Source organism: Pteropus medius, unplaced genomic scaffold (assembly GCF_902729225.1).
Source record: "Pteropus medius unplaced genomic scaffold, Ma_sr-lr_union100, whole genome shotgun sequence".
Classification (NCBI taxonomy): domain Eukaryota; kingdom Metazoa; phylum Chordata; class Mammalia; order Chiroptera; family Pteropodidae; genus Pteropus; species Pteropus medius.
In genome coordinates this window covers 1,195,120-1,215,777 of record NW_024340695.1, presented here as the reverse complement: position 1 = coordinate 1,215,777, position 20,658 = coordinate 1,195,120, and the positions used below count along the sequence as shown (strand labels likewise).

General features: G+C 41.4%; 1 protein-coding gene across 1 annotated transcript in view; it reads left to right on the top strand.

The window, feature by feature from the left end:
- The window catches only part of RTN1 (reticulon 1), a 163,170-nt gene that overhangs the window by 74,178 nt on the left and 68,334 nt on the right, over window positions 1-20,658 (top strand). The window contains exons 2-3 of the mRNA XM_039864172.1: window positions 9,817-10,590; window positions 16,805-17,548. Of these exons, the coding sequence (XP_039720106.1) occupies window positions 9,817-10,590; window positions 16,805-17,548 (1,518 nt within the window). The remainder of the gene's footprint in view (window positions 1-9,816; window positions 10,591-16,804; window positions 17,549-20,658) is intronic.

The following is a 20,658-nucleotide window of genomic DNA, read 5'->3' as shown; positions in this document are numbered from 1 at the left end:
ATATACCTATGTGAAAGTATGGCCTTCATATAGTAAATAGAGTGTACATGTATACATGTATACGGCATGTACATATATTCACATATGTACATATGTATACATACATACAGTAAATATACATATACAGTATATACACACATATTTAGTATATAGAATATGTGTGGTCCTAGTAAAGTGTATACAGTATATCTGAATATATATATCTAGTATAGTATATATAAATATATGTAATTATCCTATTCACATAGAAAATAATAAGATTTCTACAACTTCTATATAGTAGCTATTCTTATTTCTGAGAAATAGGAGTAGGGATAGGGATTCTTCTTTTTAATTCGTGTACTTCTATGTTTAAAAAAATTTTTATTGTGATCATGTATTATTACTTTTATAATTAAAAAATCACACATTCAATTGACATGACTACTAAACCTGTATATTGTAATTGTGGAAGCTATTATTGGACTAAATGGTTCAAGTCACTTCTATGCTCTAAAATAACCACTAGATCCTTGTCTCCCACCACGTCTATGAAACCCTCACACTGGCTCCATAATTCCCACCATCCCTTCTGGCCTGAGTTCCCACTGCTTCCCATGCTCTCCTGTTGGAGTTGAGATACTTTTCTACTCATTATTTCGCCTTTGCCTTTAATATTATTTCTGCCTCTAAAATAACTTTCTACTGCTTCCCTCTGCCTCTCTAAAATCATACCTATTTTCAAAGCCACAGAGCAAGCAACCCTTCCTCACAATAGAAACACTTCTCCAAATTCCTAGAAAAGCAATGTGTTTTTGTAAAAACACATTGTATTGATCATTCATGTAGGTAGATTATACTAGAATGTGCAGTTGATTGAAATTTTGCATTGATGTCAGAAATTATGCATGTTTTGAATTTATTGCTTATTATTTACTGTCCTCTTTCTTCCTGGGGTTAAAAAGAAAGAAAACGGGAAGAAAAGAAATCTCGACGTAGTTTTCTGACTGAACACTCAGAGCCACTTGGATCAATACTTCCAAATTCTAGCATGTCAACTGCTGAGTTATTGTCCTGCTTTAAACACACAGTTTACCTCGGCCCATAGATCAGATATCTCAGAGGAGCAAAATGAATGCTGTTATTGATAAAGGACATTAACCTTTATTGTCACTTTTCTTGATGAGTATGGCAATTTCTGGGGTTCATTTTCTGTATACCTAGCAGAATAAATTTTTTACATATACAGTATTTAGATCTTGCCTGTATGTGAGAGAAAAAAAGTGTGTGTGTGTGTGTGTGTGTGTGTGTGTGTGTGTGTGTTTTAAAGTGAAAGGGTTTACTTTGAGTCAACCAAGTGACATGCCCTGAATTTCAGTTTTATGCTAATTTGTCTCAATATGTCATTCACCTGTTTATATTTTTGCAACCTGTATTCCAACATGAGATTGTGTTTGAGATTAGCAGTGCTCAAAACCCAAAATTAAATTTCAAATAATTCATGACTAACAGAACACAGGAATTGGATTTTGAAAACATGAGGAGGAGGCATACTGTATAAAGGCAAAATGGTAACTAATGATAATTGCATTTCAAAATAAAAACATTTTCTTCTGCCCATGTACCTCAAAAAGATGTTCAGCCTATGAGTTTTTGATATCCACTTTGATGTACTCTTAATAAGACATAAGTCCCAGAACCCCTGACTTTTTTGCTATAACTCAACACTTTATATAAGAAATGAACATTGATCAGCCATTGAGTCTACTTCGTGCAGAGATGTTTTTTTTTCCTTCTCTACTGCATCATTAGCTGTGACGTGATTCTAAATTTATATCCATCTAGCTTTGCTTGAGAAGCCAGCCACAAATTAAAGGAGACTGACTAGTCTCCTTTAATCCTCACAGCAATTCTGAGAACAGTGCTAATAGCATCTGCTTTGGGTGCCCAAAATCTAAGTTCAAGTTTTGTCATTTCTGGCGTGTTCCTCAGAGCAAGTTCCTTTCAGCTTTAGCTCCTATATCAATAGCATGGCTGTGGTTAAAAAATGCCTCATAGACTATTTAAGCTTAAAATGAAATAATCCATTCAGTTATCTAATTTAGTACATAGTAAGCATATAACTTAAATGCTAGGTGTTATCTTCCTTTTGCAAGTGAGGAAACTGGGATTTCCTGAGAGTTTAATGACTTTTTAAAAGGTCAGTAACTTGATGAGGATGAAACTCTAAGTTCTCTGATGCCTGTAGTTTTTCTATTGCAGAATGCCACATGGGATACACAGCACATCACATACCATATCATGCCACATCACATGCCTTGTTATCTTTCCAACAGAATTATCCCATATTCGTCATCCTCATTTGTCCTTCCTTATGTACCTCCCAAAACATATCACTTTACATGACATTGTTTTAGGTCTCAGTGACCTATGTTCAATTCCAACACTGGCACGAAAGCCAGGACTTTCAGCAGAGGATGCATGCCTCCCGCACAGGTCTGTGTCCACCAGAGAATGGACATTTTTTTAAACATTTTTTGTTAAGACACCATATACACTGGCGGCAGCCCTACAAGGATGGCCCTGTGATGTGTGGCCATAGATTTCCCTTTATAAAACACAATCAATAGATGATTGGATAAAGAAGTTATGGTTCATATATGTAATGGAATATTACTCAGCCATTCAAAAAATGAAATCCTGCTATTAACAATGATGTGGATGGACCTAGAGGTTATTATGCTGAGTGAAATAAGTCAGACAAAGATAAATACCATGTGATTTCACTTGTATGCAGAATCTAAGGAACAAAAAGAACAAAGTAATCAAAAACAGACTCACAAATATAGAGGACAATCTGGTGATGGACAGAGGAGTGGGGGTTGGAGGCTGGGAGAATGGGGTGAAGGGTTAAAGAAGTATGAATTAGTAGTTGATAAATGGTCATGGGAATGCAGAGCATGGCGTAGGGAATGCTGTCAGCATTAATGTAATGGCTAGGTGGAGAGCCAGAGGAGAGAAAGAGCAATCGGGGGATCATTTTATAAACTATATAAATGTATAACCAATGTACTATATACTTGAAACTAATAAAATAAAATAAAAAAACATTCTAATGAGAAACCCGAACTCTAGCTTTACCTTGATCATATGAATTACTCCAGACCGAGGTAAATTCTCTTTCTAGGATCTTTCTTCAGTCTGTTCTGATAGATGCAGGTCTTAGGCAATTATGAAAATTCTTTGCATCTGATTTTAATGTCTTTCAAATTTATGAAATATACCCAGTGCTGTGCCGAAAAGTGCATTTTGGAATTATGCAGTTATTTAGAAAAACAAAACAAAACAACTTAGCCCCTACATGTTTTAGTTGCTCTCAAATGCAACTAATATACGAGGCAGCAAATATAAAAGTTCATGAGCCCCAAAAGAATGGTCACAGCCCTTGGAGTGGAGATGAGGGAGAAAGCATTGAGGAGTGGGGTATAGGGGGAGACTTCCTAGAGGAGGTAAGACATCACCAGAGACTTTAATCTGGATTTAGGGAGAAGCGAAAGAGACTTTCAGTTGAGGGGAAGAGCTTGAGCCAAAGCACGGAAGTTGAAAATCAAATGTTTGTGGGCTTGACCAGTGTGTTTCTTTAGCAGCCTCAGAAATAAAATCATAAAGGCAGATGAGGACCTCATTGATGAGGATCCTGAATTCTAAGCCAATGGATGGGCCAAAATTGTCACCAAAGGCTCTGGAATAAAGAAATGACATGGTAAAAGTGGCATTTTAGGGAGACAGATATGTCAGCTGTGTGCAAGGTAGCACACAGAAGAGGTGAGGCTAGAAGTCAGAGAACACTTTAGGAAATTATCATAATCAGTTAAGTAGAAGACGGTAACGGTCTAACTTAGAAGGGTAAAGTTCATTTAAAAGGAATTGTAGAGATTAGCTAGATCATCTGTGTAGGGTAAGGGTGCAAAGAACCATTAAAGCACCAACAGAAATTTATAGTACACATTTTATTTATTTATTTATTTTTGCTACTATCCGTGTATGCATAGCATTGAGGAAATGTGACCAAGAACTGTTATTTTTCTTTTTGGAAATCAGACAGCAAAATTCTGTCAACAAATGATCAATAGATTGAGGTAGCTCTTGCTTTTATTCCAAGAGTAATTCTTTGCGTGGCAGAGGTACCATACAGCTTCCTCTGTACTGAAAACATTAAGAGTAGAGTGCATCTAAATTAGTTGAATGGCTTAGGTAGTGGAGATGGTTGCATAATTCTGTGAATATATCAAAACTGCTGAATTGCACACTTAGTGAATTTTATGGTTCATGAATTACAAAACAATAAAGTTGTTATCTAAAAAAAGCAATGAGACTCTACATAGGGTTTTAAGGACCTTTTCTTAAGATCTAAATAAAGTTTAAATATTTACCTCCTCCTTCCCACCCCAAAAGATCGACCCCCAAAGAAAGCCATACAATCACATTTTCACTTTTGGACAGCAGGCAAAAAATATCTTACACTTCCAAGCTCATTAGGACTTCCGCTCCCATTCCATCTCGGCATTCTGCTGCTTATGCTTTCCAAGGTACTGTTGGGAATTGTCAAAGAAACTTAGATAGCAGTTTGTCTGCCAGGCCAGGTTATTTTCTCCAACAGAATTTTCAGCTCAAGTGAAAGCTCTACAGGCATTGCAAGCCCCAGCTTTTCAGAGGGGGAAAGAAAACCCCAAAACTTGCCGAATCACTTTTTATTAAACATTAATCTTGCAATCCCAACAGTTAAATCTATTATTCAGGCAGGCAAGCTTTAAATAAGGCAGCAAACTGGGGAAAGAAAGAGTAGTTCCTCATATTCGTAACCTCCACCCGCCCCCACCCCCCCTGCCTTTACCCCAGCATGTCATCAGCTTTGGCTTAGAGTCTTTGCTAGAGAATACAGTCTCATTTTTTTTTTTTTAACTCTATTAACTAATCACACAGATAAAATTTTAAAGAATGAGTGTACCTGGGTTTCTCAACACCCATTTGTCATGTTAAATCACAGGCCACTTAATTTCAGAAGGAGAATGTTTTCTAGGTGACACAGAGGCTCCTGGAGTTTCCCTGGCATATCCATCCATCCTAGATGGCTCTATTGTCAAATGTGTCACAGCCTCCACCCTGTGGGCCTGCTGATTTCTTAGCACTCAGAAAAAATGAGTGGGAGTTTTAGGGAAAACGTCTCACAGCCTAACCTCTGTGTAGGCTACTGCCATCCATCACACGGGCAACCCAAGGGCAGACGATCTGGAAGAAGGGAATGCAGATTGACTTTGGGTCACTGTTTCTGGTCTTTCATTCTTGAATTTTAATGTGCATCTCTCTCCTCACTCCCATTATCCTTCTAGATTTTTTTTTTATTATGTCTCCCCTTTTAAAAGTATTTCTTAAATTAGTGGGACCAGTGTCCCCTATACCTGTTAGTATTGGCTCTATTCAAACAATATTTGGTGTTTTTGCTTTTTTTTTTAATCAAGATATTTCTCTAATGGAGCATATCAACCTGTGTGCTAAGAAAACCTTTTGGTATAATCGGTCTGTATTTCTTTTTTCTTTTCTTCTCTTTTTTTAAATGAATTAATTTATTTTTTATGGTGACATTGGTTAACGAAATCCAATAAGTTTCAGCTGTACATTTTAACAGTAAGGCATATATATATTTATATTGTGTGTTCACCTCCCATGGTTAGATTTCTTTCTGTCACCATATATTTGACCCCTTTTACCCCCATCTACCTCCTTCCTCCCCCTTCCCCCTTCCCCTCTACCCTCTGATAACCACTAGTTTATTGTCCATGTTCATGAGTCTCTGTTTGTCCTGTTCATTTGTTGCTTTTAGGTTTATCCCACACATAAGTGATGTCATTCTTTCTTTATGGCATTCGCTAGGTTTCCATTTCAGAGCAGAAGGGCTTTATTGAGTTATGAAAGTGTCATCTTAAACTATGGACCCCTTATCTCTATCTTCAGGAGTCAGAATGGACTCCATCCACAAGGGAGAAAGCTCATCCGTGGGTATTGAACACTGTCTTTTTTTTCTGTCTATTGTGTTGGTAAATTCAACTTTTCATACTCGAGTCAGTCATTACTACGATTGTGACAGGATCTATGTCAGTTGCATCACTAGAAAGTACTTAATAAATGACCACCTGCTCATGGAGCTCTGCAGACAGCTGTGACATTGCACACTAGGGACTTGAGCATCCAAGGCAGACCCCAAAGGACAGCATGAATGTGGATTGGCTACATTTAATTAGTTATAAAGTATCAAATTAATAAATAGATGATATGTTGCAAATGGTGAGTGTCGTCCCTGCAAACTAGAGGTAAGAATAAAATCTACAGCTTTCATTTATTGTGTACTGCGTGTATCATCTCATTTAATCTTCATAACAGCCAAATAAGACAAGAGCTATTATTGCTCCCATTTTAAAAATGAGTAAACTGAGGCTCAGAGAAGCTATCTTGCCCAGAGTCTCACAACTCACAGTAGTACAGCCTGAATACAAATCTAAGCTGTAGGCCACCTATCAAATGATCTCGATTCTATGAGGATTAGTCAGAGTTGAGAACTAGGATTCTAGGATTGAAACTGTTCTTGGGGAAAGTAAAACCATCTTCAGCAAGTCATCTTTGTCGTCTCATTCCTTAGGATTACCAGAAAATTTAAAAAAATAAAACATCTTTATGAGATTACTGAATTTCCCTAGCTTATGATTAGTATTTCTGATCTAGGACATTAATGGCTACAAAAGCCTGATTTTATCACCACATGTGATTCAATGGCAATAGTTTGAGCTTATTTTCATCTTTCTTCCACTTAGCTTTTGACTAGAAATAGTGATTTATGGATCCTTCAATTTTTATTATAAGTACTTTCCTGAAAAGTTACTCGTAAATGAAAATTTGAAAATCAGTCTCATTTTAAATTCATCCAGGTAACTGAATTTGCTGTGCCCTCCTGTCCAGTCACCTCCTGAGAGCTCATCTGTGAGTGCACCCACTGTATATCTGCCACCACGCGAATCAGACTTCTAGATGGCCATGGAAACATCCAGAGAGAAAGAAGTCAGATGTTCCAAGGAATCTTTGGTTATATAAAGAAAGTAGTAATTTCTAGTCTAGACAAGAAAAGCACTTTTATTTAGTGAATTTGTATTTAACGACATTACAATATTGGTTCCTACCTGGGGTAACTGGCTTATCCTCTCTTTCTTGGTTTCCACATCTGGCAGCTCTGCAGGAGGCACTGACAAGAATTAATTGGCTTTCCTGAGCCTGAGGCTCAGTTCTGCTTCCCAGGTCCAGCAATCCCACAGGACTCTGCTCTCACATAATTTACTGTCTAGAAGGACTTTCTATTTTCAAGAGTTCTAACTGACAGGCACCCTGTAATGTACGTACATTTTCAAATTCAATAAGTTAGAACCTTGAGAATCTTTCAGGGTATTTAGCTCAAGTTAAGAAAAGTGGACATGGCCACATTCAAAGTATTTAGATTATTTGTTGCTTTTCTGAGGGTTCTGACATGGTCCTATTGAAATGTGTAATTTGCACAAGTCACTTGTTCCTCTTCCTCTAGTTGGTGATATTTGAAGAGTATGGTAAAGGGGTCCTTTGCATTTCATGCTGGGCTCTCTGAACATGACAGAGATGGTAGGATAAGAATTTCCTCCTGATTGATTCTATTTATAGACTCTCTAATAATGTAGATGTAGTCTAGATTCTATTCCTTCAATTATTACTATACATCTGAGAAGCTCCTGTATGCTATGGCCTCACCTTGAGGAAAATGATATTGATTATGTTTTATAGGTAAGGAATAAGTAAAGCAAGTTGTATCTGACTACAGTGGCAACTGATTAGTACAAAATTATAAAAAATTAGAAAGGACTTCTATAGCCCATCCAACTTTCCACCAAAAGCTAGTTCCTGCCTTGACAGACGCTGAGCCCCCTGTCTATTTGATTGCCCACCTGGATCAAAACACTCGTTTCTGAGATGCTGCTCTGTCTCATTGTCAGATAACTTAAATTCTGTTCTTTCACTTGATAGATTAAAAACATCTTCTTTGTAACTTGCATCAATCAGTCCTGGTTTGTTCTCAGTAGCTGCATAGAAAAAGTCCATTGATTGATCGATTGGTCCATTCATTTGTTTATTTATTTTGTATTGGGCGCCTAGTATGTACAATATAGTATGCAAGCCATGAGCCTCAAACTCCAGGAGCTGACAAGTTACTAGGCATAACATGGATATAGAGAAGTCGTATGTCATACATGCCACATGAGCAGTATAATGACGTGCTGTATGAAGAAGAGGGAGAACAATAGGAAGGGGTCAAGTCCTGACAGGTATGGTCAGCAAATTCATCATGAAGAAGGGGACATTTAAAGCTGCTTAACTTTAATGACTTGAGGTTAAAAGGTGGAGATTGGAAAGATAAAGTGTTGAAGTAATGATGGGTAGTTTATATTAACCAGAGCTCAGAGTTTGAATTGCAGAGTGAAAGACGGGGCTCAAAAAGCTAGTAGAGTTAGTACCTCTTTCTGCCTGTAAGATTTTAGATAATTACTTAGGCCCTCTGTTCTTCTGTTTCCTCATCTGTAAAGTGAGGCTAGTAATAGTATCAATCTCCTAGGATTGCTTTGATGATTAAATGAGTCAATATTAGTAAAAAGCTTGGAACTATGTTTAACACATAGCAAGCACTCAAATATTAGCTATTACTCTTATAGTACTGCTACTACTTTTATTACTTTTATGAGTTCATACCCTAATCTAGAATGCTTTGGGTGCGTCTTAAGAGCTGTGTGTGTGTGTGTGTGTGTGTGATGTGTTTGTACATGTGTTTGATAGTGTGGGGTTTAATTTATAAAATAATTGTGAGAATTAGGTAAAATCCAACTGCTTAGCAAATGGTATATTTCCAGTAAGAAAAATAATAGAAGATTTTCCTCTTCTGCTTGCTACTAATGAACCTTTGGCTGGTTTAAGAATAGAATGAAGGCCAGGTGAAAACATTGAATAGACTCAAATTTGGAAACTTGTTTTGCTCTTAGCACCACCAGTAGCACTAAAAAATTCTTAGCGAGTCATTCTGAATATCATTGAGAGGCAAAGGATGGGCAGTAGATGAGTGAATGAGGAATGAGACAAAGTGAGGAGAAAACGGAAGGAATCGGGACGAGCGGCATTAAGGTGACACCACTTGGGGATGAGCCATCAGAAAAGTAGGAGTCCCTCTCTCTGAGGACCTTTAAAAAGAGATGAGATGTTGTCCACCCAGGTGGAGCAGGAGTCCCTGGAGGAAAGGGCTGAACTAGAGGGTCTCCAGAGTCTCCAAGGACGGCCCCTCTCCCAGGCCACTTTCCTATTGCACTTACAAACCCGAATGAGCCCTACATGTCCACCTCTGCTTAAAGAGTCATGAGTAATCCAAAGAGGGCATCTGTTGAATAACACTGAGTAAGGCCAAGTCACTGTGTATTGAGGTGGTAGATATCGAATATCAATTTTCTAGTCCTCTGGGATCTGTGTCCACCTTCTCTGGGCGTGACAGCTTACGCGAGCCTCTGCGGTCTGCTGCTGGGGAAATACCAGTGCCGTGGGCTATTCGGGAGACAAGAAACATGAACATGCCAGGGCTGTGAGGGAACTGGGAGGTCTCGGGGCGGGAGGGTGGGGGAGGGGAAGGTGTGGCTCTCCACAGGGCAGGTGTGGGTGGTGGATTAGGCAGAAGGGAGAACTGAAGCCTGGAGCCCACTCACTGTCTGCTGCTGTTTTGCTTCCTAGGGGCAGTAGATGTCTCCAGTGCCGTAGATCATCCCTTTTCAACAGCATCCAAAGGTGGGGAAAAAGCGTGTTACACGTCTCTGATTTCCGACATCTGTTACCCACCTCAAGAGGAGTCTACATATTTCACAGGAATTCTTCAAAAGGAAAATGGCCACGTCGCCACGTCAGAGACCCCTGAGGAACTGAGCGCCCCCGGGCCCTCCTTACCAGATGTGCCTGGGACAGAGCCTCATGGCTTATTTAGTTCTGATTCTGGAATAGAGATGACTCCTGCAGAGTCCATCGAAGTGAGCAAGATCCTAGCAGACCCCCTGGACCAGATGAAAGCAGAAGCCTACAAATACATTGACATAACCAGGCCAGAGGAGGTGAAATATCACGAGCAGAGTCACCCCAAGTTGGAAGAGAAAGACTTGGATTTTAAGAATAAGGACACTGAAATTGCAACAAAATCTGAAAAGGTCTGTGAACCGGAGAAACCAGTTCCTGTGGAGGGAAGAATCCTCAAGGACCATTTATTTGAAGAATCGACATTTGCACCTTATGTAGATGATCTCTCTGAAGAGCAGCACAGGGCGCCTCTGATCACTGCCCCTGTCAAAATCACACTGACTGAGATTGAGCCTTCTGTAGAAACTGCTACCCAAGAGAAAACCCCCGAAAAGCAAGACATCTGTCTGAAACCAAGTCCTGATACTGTCCCAACTGTCACTGTCTCAGAGCCTGAGGATGACAGCCCAGGATCCGTCACTCCTCCATCTTCTGGAACAGGTAAGGAAACTGGTGTCCCTGCCTTGGAAAACACCAGCACGTGGAAATCTGAATTTCGAGGAATGAAGATTTGCATTCAAAATACTAGAGGATCCCCTTAAGTCTTAGCTTAACTAATTTAATTGATATACAGCTTGTTCAGTGTTGTGCCCATTGTACAAGGTTGAGATTTGGGATATTCTTTAAAGTCAGGTTTGCTTTGTAAAGTTTCTTTCTTCTATTGAGAGGAGAGGTAAGGATGACACACTGAAAACATTAAAATTCTCACGTGGTCTTACCATTCAGAGCAGAGAAGGAGGTGTTGCCTGCTTCTAGGGTAGCTTTCCTCCCGGACCCGCTGCAGGCATCATGGAGAAAGCACCATGCTGTTTTCCAGAGACCAGCTGGGTCACCTCGGGCAGAACATTTGCATTCCTGGCCCCAGTTCCAAGTCTGTGATGAAGTGGGGGGTGTCTTCAGGATCTTTGGAGGGGGCAAGGGCAGAGAAAGATAACTTAATCAAAGGGTACTTCAACCCCTCTTTTAAATCTAAATACCACCTTTTTTATCTTTTTACTTTTTAAACCAAAGGTTTATTTAATTAGAATTTTAAAAAGTCTGAAGTTCAGTAGGCTGTAATTTTATTCAACTTGAATGTTCTACTACTCTGACTCAAAGCGGGATGTTAAACCACATTTAGTACATCCTCTCAAACATAAACGGGGCCTCCTCTACTCGGGTGAAAGGCCAGAGTGATAGTAGGAGCTTTCCCACCCAACCCTGTGCTATTCCCATCCTGTGTGCATCTCCCTCCTGTGTGCATCTCCATCCTGTGTGCATCTCCCTCCTGTGTGCATCTCCATCCTGTGTGCATCTCTACCTGTCTTGAATGCCCATGAGGCATTAGGATGAAGAAGACAGTTGGAAGGCCTTGAATCTTCCCTTGCCTCCTAGGGTCAGTGGCATTCTGACCCTACCTAAAAGTAATTTGTAAATCAAAAAGTGATCACTTTTGATTTACAAAAAGTGATTTTTAGCACCTCAGGTGAATGAACCTCCACTGATTCCTTAAAATGGGTCTGAAGCCTCATGATTAGGATTGCTCTAGACCCTGATGCTGCAGTAAGTCCAAGTGTTAGAAGAGAATGACCTTAATGGAAGTACCTCCTGTTCTGTTTCCCTAAAGATTCCCTAAAGATCACTTCCTCCCCTTCCCCAGCCTTACCTCAGACATATTCAACTATAAAGCTCCAAGGGTTTCAAAGATCCACTGCACCAAGTCCCTAATTTCCAAATTCATTTATTCACTCAACAAACACTTTCTACACACATTCTTTTGGTCAGGCACTCTACTAGGCATTGATGGTGCCAAATTAAAAACAAAACAAAACAAAACAAAACAAAATTAGTCCCTGTCCTCCAGTGGATCATACCACACCCTGGTGTGATTGGTGTTCTGAGACGGGGAAACATAGAAGCTAAGGAATGTCGAAGTCCAGCTGCTCCTTCGCCAGGTGAACTGAATCTTGCAGTGACTCTTAAAGGAGCAGGAGGAAATGAACAGGTGAAGGGGAGGGGTGGCCTTCCAAGTCTGAGAAGGTACAAGGACATGAGGTGTGATGGCACAGCGAACTTAGCATAAGATGTAAATGGAGATTTGATAGTGATGACAAATAAGGACACTTAGGCCCCAAGCAAATTAGATGTGGCTAGTCCCAGCCTACAACTTGAGACAGGGGCATATCTGAATCTCAAAGCCTCCTTGTATTCTTTCTGGCAATGCATCATACAACGCTTATAGTATTCCATGAGATAAAGATATTGACACTCTGAAGATGTAAGCTACATTATCAGCTGTGTTTTATAGAGCTCCAGGGTTGCCCGGTGGTCACTCTAGAACTTCAGCTAGTCTTTAGGAAGAGCGAAATGCACTAGCACATATAGGTCCTCTTACATGGCATGCGCCTCATGTAAAAAGTACAGCTTACGAAGTTGATGACAAAGACTTGTACAGGGTTCATTAATTATTAGAGAATTTCTACCTTTTAGTAGCCATGACCCATTGGGGTTCTGGAGCAGCTTCAAGAGGAGACAAAGACAGATCTGGCTTACATGATCGTGGAGTTTTACGATCTTGAGTTGCCTGCTTGAGAGTTGTTCCAAATAAACATTCTAAGCAAGTTTCATTCAAGAAAAAGTCCCCTGTCCCATTACACAGCTCTCTCTCATGTCCAGCTCCTCTCCCCACCCTCCATATCATAACATCTGAGTCATATAACAACAAGTAAGAATAAAATTAACAGGAGGAATAAGAGGAGTCAGCTTGTCATTGAGGTCTTTCTCCTTATTCTTTTCATCTCCAGAGGTTGACCTAACCTCCTTTCCAACTTGTGAGTCTCTGGCATCATGTGACACTCTGCTCATAGATTCTGGAAGATTTGGGCTTTGTTACATCTGTTGGGTCTTGGGTCATTCTGCTATTTCCAGTGCCAACAGATAAGACAAACACCAAGAATTGCAAATAATCCTACACAGAAACTGAAGGAAAGGAAAGCATTCTAAGCAAAAGGAGCTTTGTTTATCATTGTTTCATAAGTGAAGAAATAATCAATTCTGCGAAATAATTCTAATTATGTGAATTATGAATCAGGAGAAATTCTAATTTAGAACAGTTTTAGCCACAGACCCTGAAACTTAAATAAAGAGTCTAATATGTTCTCTTTAATTCCAATAATTTCATTTTGTAACTTTCTCCAACACACATAACTATTTTCATCTCATTTAATAATATACCCTGAGGTCCAGAGGCATTTTTACATCTTAAACATTGAAAGATTCTTCTCAGCAAAGATCAGTCGTGAGTGTAAGTGGAGCATTTTAGTTAAACTTAGTACCTGCCCTGATGCACCGGACTATGGCCATCAACACCACATTGTCTTTGACAAAAACACCCAGAGCATATGATAGCCACCATGGGTGTTCCCGGAGGTACTACCCTCAGAAAGGACAGTGATCGAGAGGTCTAACTAGATTTTATGCTCCATGACAGCAGGGGTCATTTATGTTTTTGTTCATCATTACCACTGAGTATGCAGTGGTGAAACACAAGATCACTGCCTGGATGGAGCTTTCATTCTAGTAGGAAGACTTACACACAATATATATATATATATATATATATATATATATATATATACACACATATATATGTATATTTACATATATATTTATATTTATAATTATTATATATGTACATATATAAATCAGGTAGTTATAATGGTTGTGATGAAAAATAAGGCAAGATAGAGTGTAAGAGAGTGATGGAGAGGTGGTGAGTAAAGGCTTCTCTCTGCTGATGGCTTGAGCAGAGACCTGAATGGGGCGAGAGAGTAACCCATGTAGATAGCTGAGGAAGGACAGCTAACGCAGAGGCCTGGAGTTGGGAATGCGCTGTGTATTCAAATTGCAGCTGGAAGGTCAACGCAGCAGGAGTGGGGAGAAGGAAGGAAAGACTGGCAGGATGGGATTTGTGTTTTCAGATGATCCCTCTGAGTTATGAGTGGAGAATGAGCCAGGTGCAAAGGGCAGGCCTGAATAACAACGTCATTCACAGTTGGACATTGGCAACTGTAACTTGGTAAACTGGCCCATGTTCACCTTTCCTTTTATCCTTCTTAATTATATCTTCATAATTAACATCAGCAGCAGACATATCTTTCCAGATAGGGCAGTCTAACCTCCTCAGTTACTAGATTCTATTTGATTATCTTTGTTGACTGTTTCTAGCTTTGCTGTGTCGGTTTTGACACATAATAACTAGTATCTTAGCTAGAGGCCCATAAGGTTTTAAATAAGAGTAGGAAAACTTCTGTTTCGTTCTAAATTATTTCCTGATTCCTCCTAGCACTTTGTTAAACTTTCAGTTTCCATTAAGAATGAAGGGCAATGTCTATAATATCTACTGAGTCTGTTTTAACTCATAATAAGGATGAATTCTTTTTAAGGTAGCACCTCACTTGCCCAAGATGAAACCCATCAAACCCCTTCTTCCCACACCCTACAGCCATCCAGTAGCATCCTTACTCCTAAGTAAATAAGGAGTTGAGCTAGTCCTCATATGATCTGTATTTATCTAGTGCTTCCTGTGTACCAGGCACTGCACTAGGTCCTGGGAATATGATAGTGAACAAAAATACCTTGGCTGCCCTTTGCCCTCTTGGTGCTTTCTGTCTGCGGCCAAGGAGACTGGGGGAGGGTGAAGAGACAGACTTTAATAAGATCATCGCAAACGAATGCAAACCACCCAGGGGCTCCTAATTGTGCAGAATGCGTGAGCAGCAGGCGGTCTCCTGGTATCACCAGGCTGGCTTGCTCACAGGCTGGGCTGCCCTGCAAAGCCACTTGTAGCTCTCTGAGCCCATGGTCCTGCCTGCCTGCCTGCTCTGTAGTCTCCTAGGAATGTTGAAGAAGCAGGAGTTTGGTCAGTTTAAATAATCAGACAGAGGCTTCTGGCATGAGAAACTGAAAGAGTGTGAGTCACAGAAAGGGAGATCTCCAAGATAATACTTTCCTTCACCTGTACCATCAAAACAGCTCACTGTTCTGACTTCCATGTTTCTGGATATGGAATACGTGTTCGTTTTATTCACGCAAGCTACCCATTTCTGAGTGACCTCCAACACCCTATTTTTTCCCTCACTCACCACATGAATCAGACCCCAAACCTATGGTTTTTCTCTCTTCAGTGTCTCTCGAATATCCTCTCTTTTTCATCCCTATGACCACCATGATTCATTAGGTTGTCATAACTCTTCCCCTCAACAATTGCAGTATCCTGTTAATGAGTCAGAACTCAAAAGTGATCTGGGGGTTATCAGTGAACTTAGGCAAGCAGAGCAGAATCCAGATTGAAAGGGCACATTCATTCAGATTCAGACAAATCTCCAGTTCTCAGTGGCTTAATAGAATTAAAGTTTCTTCTCGCTCATACTACGGTCTCATACAGGAAGGGCAGTTCTCCTACAAGTGCTAATTCAGGGAAAAAGCCTCCTTCCCTCTCTCTGTTTTCTTTTTCAGACAACTTTATTGAGATATAATCCACATACCATACAATTCACCCATTGAAAGTGTACATTTTAATAGCTCTTACTATATTCACAGAATCGTGTATCTATCAATCACCACAGTAAATTTTAGAGCACTTTCATTATCCCCAAGAGAAACGCTGTACCCCTTAACAACCATTCCGGAGTAGTTCTCGCTAACAAAAGGGCCAGAGATCACTGTCTAGGATATTCTGAAATAAGGCAAGGGAAAACCAAGCTCCTGAAAACTGTTGTCATGGTAATCCCAGGTAGTCTCATCTAAGAGACAGAAATAATAGTAAGATTGCCAGTAAGGTTTTTGGACCATCTGGATAAACATGAGGCAGAAGGAAGGCATGCACCCAGGGGGTGGTGAGGTGGGGGAGGGGGGCACGCTCCGGTTTAGTTCTGCTCAGGAGGAGGTGCAGAGAGGGAAAAGAATAGCTGTGGGCCGCACATTAGAAGCTCTGCGGGACTGTGCCCCATGGTCATCTGCACAGCAGGCTTGGTAGAGTGAACAAAAACTCTTATATGGCTCCACTTAGTTACAGTTTTCACTAAAAAAAGAGTACAATTATTGTTTCTTATGGGAAATGTAAAGCTCAGAAAGCGAGTATATAAGGATCCAAAGTAGCTTTCCTTTTTTGTCTTATTAAAGGAAGGAACACACACAGCAATGCACATGGAATAATGGATGATTTGTTGATATTGGTGGGCTACATTAGAGAGTTATATCCATCAGGTTATCTGATGAAATCTGTGAAATTAGAAAACTCTCCTGGGAAAGTAAGTCATGAATTAAAACAATGACTTCTAGAATCTTTTTCATGTTGAAACAGGAAAACCAACTGAGGTGATGCTGTTGCTAAGAAATTGCTGGGTCATTTTTTTAAATAGCTAGAGTAAGATAGATAGGTAAGTAAAACACTGATTAATTGGGCCATAACAGTAATTAGCCTTTTATTTCAGGTGGCCTGTCTTCCCAGCATAGCCCTGGAAATAGACTATTTTTGTGCTAATGAGATATGTGTTTCTCAAGCAAGGAGAAAACATCTCCCCTAATGGAACTTTGTTTTATTTCTTCTTTCTGCCCATCTGCCTGTCCGGGTGTGTGTGCCTCTCCAACTCTTCTTTGCTCTGTGGAACGACAGAACCATCTGCTGCAGAATCCCAGGGGAAATGCAGCATCTCGGAGGATGAGCTGATCACTGCCATTAAAGAAGCAAAGGGATTATCATATGAAACAGCCGAGAGCCCACGGCCAGCCGGCCAGGTGGCCGACAGGCCCGAGGTGAAGGCCAGGTCCGGGCTGCCGACCATCCCCAGTCCCCTGGACCACGAGGCCAGCAGCGCGGAGTCAGGGGACTCGGAGATTGAGCTCGTGTCCGAGGACCCACTGGCTACTGAGGATGCGCTTACCTCTGGCTATGTGACCTTCGGCCACGTGGGCGGCCCACCGCCCTCGCCAGCCTCACCATCCATCCAGTACAGCATCCTGAGGGAGGAGCGCGAGGCTGAGCTGGACAGCGAGCTCATCATCGAATCGTGCGATGCGTCCTCGGCCTCGGAGGAGAGCCCCAAGCGGGAGCAGGACTCACCCTCGATGAAGCCAGGCGCCCTGGACGCCATCCGGGAGGAGCCTGGCGCCAGGGCTGAGGAGCGCGCACCTAGCAGGCGGGGCCTGGCCGAGCAGGGCCCCTTCCTCAAGTTCCCCTCGCCTCCCCCGCAAACTGGTTCAGAGCTGCCCTCTGGAGATGGAGCTGCGGCACCCGAGGAGCCCGCAGGGCTGCAGAAACCTGCAGAGAGTTCCAGCGAAAGCTCCACGGCCACAAAGGTCCCTGGACCACAAAGTCCTGGCGTCGCGCCCCCTCTGCCGTTTCTCAATAAGCAAAAAGGTAAAGTGGCAGCTTTCCTGATAGAAGCAGATTGTCTGTTTAGCGTTCTTTCCCAGGATGTTCGGATGTGTTCAGCACAAGTGCGGTTCAGGCTCAGCCCTGTAGTCATGTCCTAGATGGTCACCAGAGAACAAGTCTAGGGGGATGGGAGGAGAGGAGACAATTCAGATTTGCAGCAGAGACTTTGGTGGCAGAACCATGTGCTCAAAGCAATGGCTTAGGACTGGCTGGACCTGAGTATCTCCAATAATAAACGGTGCTGTGAATCTTCCACAATCTCCTGAATGGGGCAAATGTGTCCTTCCTTTCATTCCAGGGCTGGGTTTCCTCTCTAGGCATATTCCAAGCTTATTTCCAATTTTCCACCCCATCTGTGATGTGGAGTAGCTACAGTCTCTCCAGGTACTGGAACCTACCATTAGGCACATCCATTCTGCCAGCCAAACTTGCTTAATAGGGGCCAAGTGGATGGATCTCTGCTGCCATAATTTCTCTTACCCAAGGAACGAGGAATTTAGACCTTGACAAAGTTTTTGTGTCCCAGCTAGTCAGAAAGACAGGGACTAGTGGTTTCCAGAGTCTCTCCTGTCCCTAAGCAAGACCTAAGGTGACAAATTAATTACTTATAACTTAGAACGATTTTAATGTGGCCATTTTATTTTCTGTGAGAAATCTGAAGTCTTCAAATGCAAGAAAAATGGAAGCCATTATTTTATCTTCTAGATGTTGTATGTATAGAGGTGTTCTTCTTTCAAAATCATCTACCACGTTGGATTGTATTATGGAATCCAGGAGAGGAATTAAAGAGTCAGGTGAATAAATTAGGCCCTGTGCAGTCTGGTTAATGGGCTACATTGAGTAAAGGTTGAGAACCTCTCCCCAGCTCCAGGGTGGAGAACACCCAGGTAGAATTTAAAAACAAACCCTGATCACAACTTTTTTCAAGCTTCCCTCCCACCCATCTCCTCTGCTTTTTGTTTCTTTAGAAGTATTTTGCCTTTTGGGGATAAATGATTTTGAGAGTACACTCTCCTTCCTGTGTATGTGCTAACTTCAATGATGTTAGTAGCGATTAAAGTGTTTTATATAAAAATAGAGGGTAACATCTTTCTCATTATAGATGAGAAGAGCTAGCTCTTAAATTCTTTAAAATTAACACGTTGGAATGGGGGATCCTAGAGGAATGTAATAAAAAGATAACTGTGCTGCATGGTTGCTAGTAGCTTAGACACATGGCATTATGTGGGGGCTGGTATAATTGATTCCTGATTTCCCAAATAACTTCCCTGTGAGTTTAAAGTGTATTTAGTATATCCAATAGGGAGGATATTTGATGACAGATTTAACAGAGGAAATGTGTATTTGTTGGATGATTATTAAAACTAATTTGGATTCTTTTGCCATCACTCTTTTTTGAGAAAGGACCCTGCACCTTGCAGGGAGTCTCACAAAACAGCATTAGCACAAACAGCCTGTGCCCCCTGCCATCCTGAGGCACGTGTTTCCATTTTATTCCCTGACTAGTGTCCTTGGAATAGTCACCACGTGCACAGAGCTTTTCAAATATATTCGCAAAAGTAAAAAAATTGAAGGCTAATAAAGAGAAAATGGAATTGACTCGTTTTCCTCCCTAGTAAATTTGAGAGATGAATACAACAGCCAGGATTGACTGAGTGACCAGACGTCCGATGAAGAGCTAAGGTGATAGAAAACTGCAGCTGTGAATGCAAAGGCTTCAGAGCATCTTTCATGACCAATTCTGGTGTCATTCTAATCTCCGCACCAGTTGCTCCATATGGCTTGGACCCTCTGCTGCCAAGTTTAGATGTCAGAGAGGAGAGAGTGGCAGTCTTTTCAAACGATTAAGGCATGCCAGGATGAATAACCTCTGTTCTCCTCTGAGGGATCCTTTGAAATCCAGTTTCCCGCTGAAACTTACTGCTCAGCTACATTACCTATGGAAAGCATCTAACAGCCATTCTAGGGCAGCCAAACACTGGAGGTACTGGGCGGATGACTCAACACTGCCGCCAGCATGTTATCTGAACTCTGAGGTTCCTTCTGGTCTCACCTGCTCCATCTCAGCGGGTGAGAGGATCAGTGCTGCCCAGCCTCCCCCAGGCAGTTCTTAATCACTTGTCAGTGGACAGTAGCATTATGCTCCTGTCAAGCTGGACTCTTCAGTAGCGAGGTCAAGTCAGCTTCTGTGGTTTCCTGCTCTTGCCCAATGAAGCCACTAGCAGTATAAATGCATTCAAGTTCAGGTTTTCACAAGTATGCTTATCCCACTGGCTCCAGAGCCATACTGCTGATGCTGGGCTAAGTTTCAGAAAGGTCCAGAAATCTTTAGAATAAAGCTCGACAGATATCTGATGGCATTATAGCAGGTACTGTCAAGTAGTGTCAGGCTTTACTGGTGCACATGCCCTAACAAGGTTTATTTGGGGAACGTTCTGACTTTTCAGAGACCTCTGCTGCTGTTGTACTGGAGACAAAATGCTGTTCTTCATACTCCAGTTTCCCTCCTCTGTGCACCCCTGAGCCCCTGCTACCCAGTAATTCTTCTCCCCCATACCTTCCAGATGGCCTGTTATGAACATCAGACTCTGACAGCAGGGATAAATTTTCATTGCTGAAAATTTGGCCCTCACTGTTATGAACATCTGAGTGACAATCCAACAAAAAAAGCCTCAGTAAAACACTAATACCCAATATATTACTGTCAGGATGGGCGTATTTACCAAACCTTCTTTGTGGAATCTTTTTATTAGAGCATGCCTCAGGGTTCATCTTCTGGGGAACACTTTTTGGGAAATAGTGATCTCTTCCCACTTATTTTCATTCTCTTCATGCTGATTACCTTGCAATTCAAAGTCTGGTGTTTGGATCAGCCGTGTGTGTATTATGTGGGAGCCTGTTAGAAATCTCAGGCTCCACCCAGACCTACTGAATCAGGATCTGCATTTTAACCTGATCTCCTAGTAATTCCTATATGCAGGTTAAAGCTTGAGAAGCAGTGTTGTAGGCCAGGACTCCCCAGCCCCCAGGCTGTGGACCAGTACCAGTCTGTGGCCTGTTAGGAACCTGGCTACACAGAAGGAGGTGACAAG